This window comes from Peromyscus californicus, unplaced genomic scaffold, assembly GCF_007827085.1.
Source record: "Peromyscus californicus insignis strain IS unplaced genomic scaffold, ASM782708v3 Scaffold_14__1_contigs__length_90479793_seg_2, whole genome shotgun sequence".
NCBI lineage: Eukaryota > Metazoa > Chordata > Mammalia > Rodentia > Cricetidae > Peromyscus > Peromyscus californicus.
The window spans coordinates 59,104,525-59,117,328 of record NW_026294436.1 but is presented as its reverse complement, the minus strand read 5'-3'; the positions used below and the strand labels follow the sequence as shown (position 1 = coordinate 59,117,328).

General features: G+C 37.5%; 2 protein-coding genes across 2 annotated transcripts; both read right to left on the bottom strand.

Annotated features, from left to right (window-relative positions):
• Positions 1-2,507: 2,507 nt before the first annotated feature.
• Positions 2,508-3,473, bottom strand: LOC128109335 (olfactory receptor 6K2). Its single transcript, XM_052736529.1, has one exon. The coding sequence runs from the start codon at positions 3,471-3,473 to the stop codon at positions 2,508-2,510; it is 966 nt and encodes a 321-aa protein (XP_052592489.1).
• Positions 3,474-11,575: 8,102 nt separating this feature from the next.
• Positions 11,576-12,523, bottom strand: LOC128109490 (olfactory receptor 6K3-like). Its single transcript, XM_052736658.1, has one exon. The coding sequence runs from the start codon at positions 12,521-12,523 to the stop codon at positions 11,576-11,578; it is 948 nt and encodes a 315-aa protein (XP_052592618.1).
• Positions 12,524-12,804: the final 281 nt, after the last annotated feature.

Sequence of the window (12,804 nt, the reverse complement as noted above, 5' to 3'; positions counted from 1 at the left end):
TAGTAATAGGAACAATAAAAATGAATACTACAAATTACTTTTGAAAACAGTATATAGGAGACAATTTGTAGTGTGCAATAAACAGAAAATTGCATTGTTGGTATCAAAAATGCAAATATAAGTATGAATTTTTATTGTTATTTTATTTTTTACAACAATATTGTGTTAATGAATTCAGTGAAATTTTTGTTAAACAAGTATCCAACTTAAAGTCAACAGAGAATGTGTTAGTAGCTCCCATTATATTCAAGTCAGAAAGCATGTTACTTGAATTCTGTGTATTCATGCAGAGTATATTTACATTGTAGTATTAATGTCATCACACCACAAGTTTTAATGCTTCCATTTTCTCTATTTGTTTCCTGAGCTTGGAATAGTTTGTATTCAACACACACACACACACACACACACACACACACACACACACACACACACACACACATGTGCATGAGCACAGGCACACATACACACCAGTTAGTGAAAGTGCTATTATAATTTGCGGTGATTGTGTTTGACTGTGGAAGTTTCCTAGGCAAAGTAGCAAACTGGTAAGAACTAAGCTTTGAGAAAGAAGCCATTCTACAGGGAGCAGGAGGCTTGGCTTCAGTGTAGGAAAGCATGGAGGAATAAATTAGCTATATTCATTTCTAACAGCTTTGGCTGTGTCTAGAAAATAGTTATGTAATACAAAAATCTAAAAGTGTAGTGGTCAGAAAAGGAAATGGAATAATTTTTTCATATAGCAATTAGTCATAAATATCACTTTTAATAATGATACTACAAGAAACACAAGGGAGTGGTGTTTGTTAAGTACTTAAGGAGCATTAACAACACACCATTTTCCTGTAAAGAACGTATAATATTAAGTGAGGTCACACATTCTCAGAAAGAAAAATAATCACATGATCCAACAGTTTTGCCTGAATCTCTTTGTCATTTTTCTCTCACTCCAAAAAGAAAGTATCTGGAAGTGTGGTCTTACTTTAACTTCCATCCACAACATAAAACTTTCCTCATTTTCCTCGGTTTCTTCAGTCAAGGCTCAGCATTAAATGATATTGGCAGTTTAGATGTCGGCCCTTCCTTGTTACTTCTGCCTTTCTGTAGATTTCAGGAGTGAAGGTGAAAGCTTATGGTACAGAAACAAGGAAAATGGGCTGACCGCTGCAGAGTTCATGTTGGTGGAAGAAGGAGGGATAAAATTTTGTCAGTATATGCAGAGTAATGAGCCTTATCCCATCCAAACTGAAGCACAGGTCCTGGAGAAAATTACTCCTTATGAAACATGCATGACAGTATGTCAACAAAGGAAGTCCTTAACACTGCCTTCGAGAGTATGGGATCCTGAAAGCCGAGGGAATAAGGGCCTTGAAAATGGATTTCTGTTCAGTATGTTGGCCTGTTAGTTACAACAATCAGAATTTAGTGTGATGACACTGGATTATTAGTTCAATAGACATTTATTACATACATACATTGCTTAATTTTCATGACACACAAGAGTACACTGAAAACAGATTAAATTTTAATTTATTATGAAAAGCTGATAATTTTGTGTGTAAGTTAGCCTAACTTAAATTCAAATAGTCAAATTATAGATTAGGGTCGTTCCTCAATTCTACACACAATGGCACTTAGTCTTATGAAGACTCTACACTTAATATATTCCCAGAAAGCAATTTCTTTTCTTTTTTTTTGTGACGGGATTTCTCTATGTAGCCCCAGCTGTCCTGGAATTCTCTCAGAAGACAGGCTGCTTGCCTCAAACACACAGAAATGTGCCTGCCTCTGCCTCCCAAACTCTGGGATTAAAGGTGTGCACCACCACACCAGCCTTGTTGTCTTGTTTGTTGTTGATTTTTATTGAGGGTTGACCTTGGGGCCTCATGCTTGTTACATCAGCACTCTACCAACTAAGGTTCAATTCAAATCATAAAATAACTGTTTAGGTTATGTTCCAATTAAAGTGCTTATCAAGATAACTTCAGCAAAATTAAGTTAGTGTATATGACTTGAGTGGTATAATGTTCAAATGGTGAAGCTATACCCAAAAATATGTTGGATTGGGCAAGATTAAAAAGAAGCTATCAAATTTAGGGGCTGGGGATATGGGTCAGGTGGCCAAATGCTTGCCATTAAACAAAAGCAGGGGCCAGCAACTGGCATGTGGAGGCAATGGACCCTTAGGCTTGCTGGCTAGCCAATTCAACCAATGGGTAAGCTTTTGCTTCAATGAGGGCCCCTGTCTCAAAAATTAAGGTGGAGAAAAAATTGAAGAAAACATCTAATGTCTACTTCTGGCCTTGCCACGCAGGAACACATGCATTCCTATACAAATACACATACGCATGAACACATAAGAAAATAAGTAATAAGTCTAATTTAGTTATTTGTAAATTTCATGTAGCAGAGATATTTATGAAACAAGTTTCAGTCAAAGGCTGATGAAAAGATTCCTAAGGGGTGAGAATGAAAGAGAACCAATGTGCCCTCCCAAAGAAGAGATATTATGTGAGGTTCCTGTTCGTATGAATTAAGATGCTCGCTTGACCAATGTGCTTTTTTATGGCTTCCTTTATCTCTTTGTTCCTCAGGCTATAGATAATGGGATTGAAGAAGGGAGAGAGGACAGCAAAGGCCAGAGCAATGGCAGTGTCCCAGAACAAGGAGTAGGTGGCAGAGAAGCGAAGATACATGAGAGCCACACTACCAAAGAAGAGCAAAAAGACCGTAAGGTGGGAGACACATGTGGAAAATGCTTTGCGGCGGCCTTCAGCTGAACGGATGCGCAGAATCACAGCCACAATACCAACATAGGACATGAAAATGAGGATCACTGCTGTAATGATCTCAACAGCATGGACAATATCCACCACCTGAATCATGACGATGGTGTGGGTATCCGTGCAGGCCAGGCGCAGCACAGGGAGGAAGTCACAGAATATGTGCTCAAGGTGATTAGAGCCACAGAAGGGCAGTGTAGAGATCCAGGCAATCTCAGGGAGGGGTGTGAGAAAGCCACAGGCACAGCAGCCTAAGGTCAGCTGGGCACACAGCCTGGGAGTCATGATGGTGGGGTAATGGAGAGGGCTGCAGATGGCCAGGTAGCGGTCAAAGGCCATGGCTGTCAAGAGACAAACCTCACTGATGCCTGTGGAATGGAAGAAATACATCTGCAGTACACAACCGTTCAAGGTAATACTCCTTCGTTCACTAAGCAGGCTAGAGAGCATCTTTGGGATAGTGGCGGTGGTGTACCAAATCTCCAGGAAGGAAAGGGCACTGATAAAGAAGTACATGGGTGTGTGGAGGTGCGCATTCCGCTGGACCACTGTGATGATAACCAGGTTTCCAACAATAATGAATGCATAGATGAAGAGCAGTGGGATGAAGCAGATGACAGAATCACCCCAGGAGCAAGGGAAAGCAGAGAAAATGAACTCCTGAGCAGTGGTCCAATTGGAGAACTCCATCTCCACCTGAGACATGTGAGGGTCAGCAATTCCTAGTGCACTTTTAAAGCTTTTTAAAAAGTGTCTATTATAGTTCCAAGGGAAAACACACTTACCAGGAACCAGCCTTTCAAAAGACACCTGCACTGTGGCTGTAGATGAAGAGAAATGAATAATGAAATCATATGCATTCCAAATTGGCTCTCAACTAAACTTGTCATAAGGGAAAAAATAGAAACCACAACCCAGGTTTAGACTTAGGAATTCTCAAGTCCTGGCATGGTTCAGAATCAGTGAATAGGCTGTCAAAACTCAGATTCCCAGCGCCCTTTTACTGAAAGTTTTATTCAGGAGGTCTGAGATAGAGCCTGAAGATTTGCAGGCAATGTTGACCCACCGGTCAGTAAACCATATTTTAAAACTGTCATGTTCAGACATCTGGAGGAGAACTTGAAAAAATCAGAATGAAAATGATGCTCATTCCTGAATTCCAACCTTACTGAGTCCCCAACATATTTTTTTTTCTTTCAACTAAGTTCATCTGACTCTTGGCACGTGATCTGAAATGTTTTTTTTTTTCATTTATCAAAAATAGATTTTTTTCATACAGTATATTATGATTATAGTTTTCCCTCCTCCTACTTCCCTGAGTCCTGCCCCTCCTCACCTCCCCTGCCACCTGGATCCATACTCTTTTTGTCTCCTGTTAGAAAACAAACAGGTATCTGAGGGATAATAATCAGTCGTCACTGGGGAATTTCTACCCATCTTCTGCCCTTTCTTCCAATTAGCTCATCATCACTTCGTATGTATATACTTAAAATGATTCAGAGGATAAACTATAATGGTGTTTTTGTGTTACTGTTTGTTCTTTAAAGGATGTGCCACTCTTCTTCCTCCCATCACCTTTTCATCTTATTTAAGAGAGACTTGACGGTATTTTGTACCAGAAGTCTGACAAAATGACACAGTTTGTGAAAATTGAATACATTAAGCTGCATGGGTAGGCTTGCCCTTATAATTTTGTGGGTCGCAGTGGGAAGGGAGAGATGTAGAGTCTGATGGACTCTAATTAGAATACAACACAGTACAGGGCATTGTCCTGGTAACGTACTCTACTCTCACAATAATTTGTTTCACTTTCTTTACTGATTTACTTTTCTATTAGTATCAAATATGTTCACTGGGAGGACAATATATCTCTATTTAGGTTGTTTTTTCTTTATATAAAGGTTGCTTCCTAATGCCTTGGGTAATGCTGTCTAATTGCCCCAATCTTTTCAAATGAATTATTTATCTTCACCTTCCCATATTCACTTCCACTCACCTCCAAAGGCCAGGTGCACAGTGCTCAGCAGTCATCCGCCTGTAGAGACCGCCCTACTCAGGTTTGCCTCCTAGATATTCCATTTTCACATCCCAAGGATATGGATAACAATATTCTGTTCTTATTTTATTCTTCTCATCTCTATTGCATTCCACACAGCGGGGGTCATTTTATTTCAACATTTCATTTATTTGAGATCCCCAATTTCCATTGGCCTATGTTCTTACTAATGAACAGTACTTTATACATCTGTGTTCTGAATCACTCTCTTGGTCCCGCGTTGACTCCCCTCTCAGAAGCTGAACCTACACCCCATTTTTAGTGCCACCTATTGTGTCATGAGACCATCCCTCTTGAAAACTGTGTGTTGAGTTTCTAACCCTCAGGACCTCAGAAGTGTCTGCATTTCACACACAGCATCTAAGGGAGAAAGTGAGTTGGAATAAGGCAACTAGGGTTGATCCTACTAACTGGTGTTTCTGTAAGAAAAAAGTCTAAGGAAGACTCCGGGAAAGATGGGCATTTTTCAGCCAAGCAGACAGGCCTCTGAAGAAAGCAACTGTGTCAAAACCTCGAGTTTAGCTTCTAATTCTCAGACTAGTGGAGAGTCAAATTTATTTTTTAAAGATACTCCCTCACGAGCTGGTGCATGACCTTAACATCAGCATTCAACAAAGTTCCTCGCTTACTTTCTTATTTTTGTTCCTATATGTGCCAGCCATACTCATTTTATGACTATCTTTCCACTAGTTCCAAATCACATCAATTGTCAAGTTATGTTTAATTTAATTTTTCTTATCACATTAAAAATCTCTTTTATTTTCACTATCTATGAACTCTTGATTATGTGATTAAATCCCATCAAATTTCTCTTGTTTGCATACAACAACTGTATCATTTTCCTTTAACTCTATACTGAAATTAGTTCTTATTTTCTGTATAAATAAAAGTTGCTTTATCTCCCATTGCTATAGGAACTCACTACTTACACATTTAGTTTAGAGAAGGGAAGATTATTCCACTTATGTAACTTATATTTTCTAGTTTCTAAACATCTGGAAGAGGAGTCACATTTTCCAGAAATATCCTGTTCTTATTTCCTTTCAATCTCTGCTTCATTTTCTAACCAAGTTCATGTATGTCTTATAGCTTTTACACCTCTATATTACTTGTGATATATGTGTATGTATACAGTAAGAGAATGTGGCCTATTCTGTTATATGTGTTTATATATATATGTATATACACACATATATATGTATGTACACACACATACATATATGTATATACATATTTTCATATGGTCATTATTCCAAATATTTTTCAAGTTTTCTTGATTTTTTAAAAAATATAAGTCTTGATGTTCTCAACTATAACCTGCACATCTTCTAACTATGGCTCTCAGAACATGGTTTTAAAATGTGAATCACACACTTGCTCAAGAAAGTAACTTCTAAGTAGACCCAGACTTCTCTGTAATCTCTGAATTCATGCTATTAAGCCACAGAAAGCATGAGGAAAACCTGAACCAAAAGCAGCAGTATTTAGGTTTATCCATTAATTCTGCTATCTTTATCCAAATTTCAGTCGTGATGATTCTAGTACAATTGTCCGTGACATTAACTTCCCAAAACCTAACTGGAAAGCACATAACATTGTGGGAACATTCCTGAAACATTTCAGAAATTAATCTCAGTGCCTGTCTATGTTAAAGTAGTCCTTTGTGTAGAGAAATCTACTAATTCAAACCTTTATATGTTGTACTGGCTCAGCCTAGAGTACCCTTTCTTAAAAGCCATCTTAAAAGCTACTCACAGTATCTAAAGACCTGGTGGCATTGTCTGTTACTATTGTGGGTGTTTTTTTTTCCTATATATTTCTCCCATCACCCCTTCAAATAGTTAATCCACTGACCTTGTGGCTGTTGAGGTCCAAAGTCAGAATAAACATGAATGAAGACTCTATCTTGGCTCCCTTGATGTGTGTGAGGTTCCTAACTACCGTTGGAGAACTAACTTCCTTCACTATGCTTCCACCCTGAGTCCCCTGTCTAAACTCAATTTCTTTCATCAGTCAGTGGTAAAATGGAGCTGGTTCTCTTCGTGGATCTTCTCCCTTTTCTCCCCCTTTTTTTTGTTTCTTAAATATGAGGAAAATGATTGACTCTCTTGGGAATCGAACATAAATGATTCAAGATTAGTAGAAAAACAATCATCCCCATAATGGCTTCAATTAGGAAAACCAGCTCAGGCTAATAATTAGCAGAATCTCAGGTCCAAGGATCTCCAGCTCACTTCAAATGGACTTGGGAGTTACTGACATGAGAATCAACGTACTCTTCTTTTATTTATTTTTTGCCCTTCTTTCTGTGCCTCTCCTAATGGGATGATGTTTTAATGAACCAAAATGAAGAAGATCTAAGACTCAGATTTGAGTGATGTTGGTACAGGAAAGGAGGGGATATCTGTGGAACAGTGGAGGGAGGGGAGGCTGGGCTGACTTCTGCTTTTTCCAAGGCCAGTCAGCTTAGTTTAGAAAAATCAAGTGACCATTTGAATATTCCACCTATTATTGCTTATTGAAATTTTGGACAATAGTGTTGCTCTTCTTTTGCTTTTCATCCTCTGTGCATTGAAGTCGGGACTTCTCAATGGAGACAAATGACAGGCAAATTAATAGTTTCATATGATGACTTTATAAGACTATTTAAATCATAGCCTCAACTTTCCCACAATCAATTGAATTTGTTCTCCTCTTGAAGCCCTTCTTCAAAAAACCCTCATTCCTGTGTGGAAAAAGAATTGAAACCTATGTGTGAATTTTAGGGAAGCAAATGACATCTTTTTCTTTGAGTAGTATGTCATATAAGAAGTGAGGGCTAGAAATTTTTTTCTAAAATTCATGTATTCAGATTGATTACTTCAAATTAATGTTAATATTGTATTAAAACTGCTTCCCAATTGTAAGTCCATAATTTAATCTCTTTTATATTTGAGTTTACTTGACTCCTAAGGGAACAAATGATTCCCTTAGACTTTTATTTTAAGAAAATTTATCTCTAAATCATTTCTTGAATGTTTGCCCTTTCAATGAAAATGTGACTAGGAAACAGAAATAGTTACCCCCAAAGCTCCAGGATATTCCTGATTATATTTCAGTGATAAGACCCCTTTAGAAAAATGGGCAAAAATAATGCAACTGAAAACATCAGATTCCATTACCATTGTTTGATAAAGCAGGTGAGTCTACAGTATCTGCTAGAACCCATCTTAAAACGTTATTCTCAAAGTAAAATTTAAATTTAACACCAGAATATTTTGGGTATTGCATATGGTTTCTGAGACTCTATAAAACAAACAGTCTATTAGCTTCAAGAAAGATTTTGTTAAAAACACATAACATTATATTATATGATGACTAAATATGTACTTAAATATTGGTGGTCTCCCATTCATATATAGTGACATATCTAGGTGTTGTTCAAATCTTAAACATTCTTATTAATAGAAAACCATGAGCCAGCTATTGGGGTAAAAGCTGAAAGATCAGAGAAGCAGAACAAGCCACAGCCAACTTCTCCCCGCCAACTCCTCAGCCAATCCTGAAAGCCTCTGAAAGGCCTCAGCCAAAAGAGCCTGTAGTTCCTGTCTTTTCATGCCTTATATACCTTTCTGTGCCCTGCCATATTACTTCCTGGGATTAAAGGCATGTGTGCTTCCCAAGCAAAGGCATGAGATCTCAAGTGCTGGGATTAAAGGTGTGTGCCACTACTATCTGGCTGTTTCTCTCCTAGACTGAGTCAATCTCTTATAGTCCAGGGTGGCCTTGAACTCACAGAGATCCAGACTAATCTCTGCCTCTGGAGTGCTAGGATTAAAGGTGTGTGCCACCACAGCCTGACCTCTATGTCTAATCTAGTGGCTGGTTCTGTCCTCTGATCCTCAGGCAAGCTTTATTAGGGTACACAATATATCACCACATCTAGGAAATTTATTACTTGCATTATTGAAAAAATCATAAATTAAAATATTTAACATTTATAAGTTGTAACACACCACACATACACCATTCTTTTAGGTTTTCAAATATTATAAGATTAATGAAATATATAGACACCTTTCCCCTTCCAGATTACTGCTTTAATAAGGGATTTTTTTTTGAGAAAAAAGGCTCAAAGAAATCAAGTGCCTCATAACGGTATCAACAGTATCCTCTATAATAAAAAATATAAAGATTATTACACTATTTTTCTAAATGGCATGTTTCACAGACCAAGTCCCATTCATACAAGTACATGGCTACATTTGTGTTGAAAAGTCCCACAGGGTACTTACTCATGGGGGATAGCACACATTGCTCTAACTAAAAGTTGCTCTAAGCTGCTACAACTAAATGAGATTTCCTTTGCATGCAGGGAAGCAACTGTGGCTGATTTTAAATAAATAAGTATGCTACATTATTATCATAAAAATGCATCAAAATAAAAACCAAAGAGGTGTCAAAAATAAAACCAAAAATTGCAGAATAAAAATTAACAAAAATAGACAGAATAAAAATTAATATGTTAATAAATATTGGTTATAAATACAATTATAAGTATTAATAAACAAACAATAGAATAAAAATTAACATCAAGGAAAATGAAAGAGGAGCCAGGTCTGGGGTCATATGAATGATTAAACACAGGAAAGATAAGGAGAGAAATATTAAGAATGTACAGAAGTTAACAGGGAAGCTCAGGTAATGTTCTCATATTGGACAAGTGTCTAGGTAAAGAAATAATGAGATGAGAATTCTAAAGCCCAATGTGTACTTAAATGTCTCCCCATCATTGGCATTGTCTTTGTCATTCTCTTTTTCCTCAGACACATTTTCATCATTGATAAACTCCAAGTGGTCATCTCCCCACTCTCCATTATCACCCTCTACCAGACCCCTCCTCTGACCTGCTTCTGATTCCATTTTTACAGTGGTCTCATCTATCCACACAGAGCTGCTGTTCTGCACCACTTGTGATTTCCCATTCTCCATCTCTTGATTGTTTGCTCTATTCTTTTCAATTCTCCTTCTCCCCACCCATGCTTTTCAGTAGGGAATCCACTTTGGTTTATTTGGGTCAGCTTCTTCTCAATATCCCCAAGGCTGTTTCTTTTCAACTTTAAAGACTTGATAGAAGATCCAGCTGTCCACACTTAGAACTGAAGCCCCTTTTGTTCTTTGGTGAGAGTTTCCTTATACATGATAATGTCTAGAGGTCCCCACAATAGAAACAGTAGGAGGAGGAAGAAAAAGTAGAGGGGAAACTAAGGAAAGAGGAAGAATAAATCAGGCTGCATATAAGGCCAAGAGTAAAGCAGCTACCCTGGGCAAGACCAACTAAGAAACAATATGTAGAATCATAGGGTTGTGCATTAACTCCTCAATAGCAAAATAGGGGAAATATCAATGTAGAATTATGAGACAGGAAGCTGCTTACAACCCACTGAAAGCCCATTCATTGCACGGTTATGAATTTATAATTTTTATAGGAATGTGTAGAACTGAAGTCTTTGATTCAACCTAATCAGAATCCTCTTTTAGTTATACTACAACTTCAGCTCATCAATGATCAATAGACTCCACAAAATATAGAGATCAGGTTTAGACTATAGATGAAATATCATTCTACAAGCCATACTGACAGTCTTACATTCATGTGTCAGTTATACAACTGTTTGTAGCCAATGTTTTATCAATAATGGTAAATATTTGCACACATTTTTCTGTAATATATCGACTTCTTGAAATTTATCTTGAAGCAACATTTTAGGAAAAGAATTTTGTCCAAGAATATAACTATTACTGGATTTATAAGATGGAGAAACCTATAATATTTCAAGTTCAAGTAAATTTATAACATATCAGTATAATATCTCATACTTAAGTTATAATAAACACTGTACGAATACACAAACCTTAGCATAAAATTCCAGGTTTTACAAAAATGAGCTATCAAGTCATATATGTGAAATATAAAATATATTACAAAATTATGTACTTTGCCACTTTCAAGGGAAAAGATGCAAAATATTTTAGAGTGATAAATGAAATACATGTATTTATTCAATCTCAGTTTACTCATTTGACTTTCTATAAAAATTAAATTTTTTTTTAGTGATTGACACAATACCAAATATTACCTCTGATGTCCTGCTGATGAAATGTTATAATCACATCACAGAGATACATGAGTCTTAAACAGTCAGAACACTAATGGAAAGGAGACAAAGACAAAAGGAAAATGCCTATAGTTTGGATGCAAGGAAGTTTCTTTCTCCGAGGCTTGTTAAAGGGCTTTGGACTAGTCACTCAACAACAGAGAGAGTTACTATGCATTCTGGTGCAGCATGAGTCTATAATGATTCTAAGGTTATTGTGAAGATAATAATGTAGATAACAATGGCCAAAAGTTGAGTCAGAAAGGTAATGCCTATGAATGTTCTTTATAGCTAACCATAACCTAACCATTTCAGAGTTAAAGAACAAAATGAACACACACACACACACACACACACACACACACACACACACACACACTCACACTTTTCAGTGGTTGGGAAATTAAGATAAAAATTGTTATGTAAGAAAGAGAAATAATCTCTGAATTCTCAGAAGATACAATTTATGTGTCCATTCATTAGCTCATTGAAAAAGTGTTTGATAAAATCTTTTAAATTACAGTCATTCTTTGGGATCTTTCTTTTCTTTTCTTTTTTTGGAAACGATCTTATTTAGGTTAAAAAGGAATAAGCTTAAATTACCTACCTGATTCAATGAACACCTTTTGAGAGCAAAAGAGTTTGCTAATTGCATCTTTCATGTCCTTATTTCTTAGGCTGTATATAATAGGATTGAAAAAGGGAGCAAATACAGAAAATGTAAGAGCAATGGTGTTGTCCCAGAATGGTGTATAAGTGGCAGAAAATCGAAGATACATAAGGGCCACACTGCCAAAAAACAACAGAAAGACAGCGATGTGGGCAGCACAGGTGGAAAAGGCCTTTTTACGACCCTCTGTTGAAGAGATGCCCAGAATAACAACAATAATTCTTATGTAAGAAAGAGAAATAATCAGACTTGTTACCAAAATAGCAAGAGCATGAATCACATCTTGAACCAGGATCACCGAGGCATCTGTACAGGCTAACTTCAACAAAGGGGTGAAATCACAGAATATCTGGTGGATTTGATTGGGACCACAAAAAGGTAGAGTAGAAATCCATACAATCTCAGGTAGAAGGATGAGGAAGCCAAATATGCAAGAACCAGCAGTGAGCTGAGCACATAGCCGGGGTGTCATGATGTTAGGGTAGCGGAGTGGATTGCAGATAGCAACATACCTGTCAATAGCCATGACAGTCAGAAGGGTCCCTTCAGTGTTTCCAAGGGAATGGAAGAAGTACATCTGCAAGAGGCAGCCAATGAAGGAAATGGTCTTTTGCTCACTGATCAGATTGGAGAGCATCTTAGGGATGGTAGCTGTTGTATACCACATCTCAAGAAACGAGAAGATACTTATGAAATTATACATGGGATTGTGAAGACGGGTGTCCAATCTGACAGCAAAGAAGATTATCAGGTTTCCTGCCACAATAAAGATGTAGATGAAAAGTAAAGGGAAAAAGTACAGGAGGCCACCATCCTGGAGCTGGGGGAAAGCAGTGAAGACAAATACAGTCACTGCTGATAGGTTTCCATTCTCCATATCCCCATCTGAGTGACCTGTGAATAAGAGAAAGGCCATACTCAACTAATGTGGAAGGAAGTCAAAGCAGTACAAATGTAACTATTGAGGCTGGGGGAGAGATGGCTCAGTTGGTAAAATGTTTGTCACATAAGCATGAGGACCTGGATTCCGGTCCACAGCATCCATGTGAAAATGCTGGCTGTGGATATCCATGTTTATAACACCAGTGCTGGGAGGTCAACACAGGAGGATCCCAGAAGCTTGCTAGCCAGCCAGCTAGCCAAATCCCTAAGCTTCAG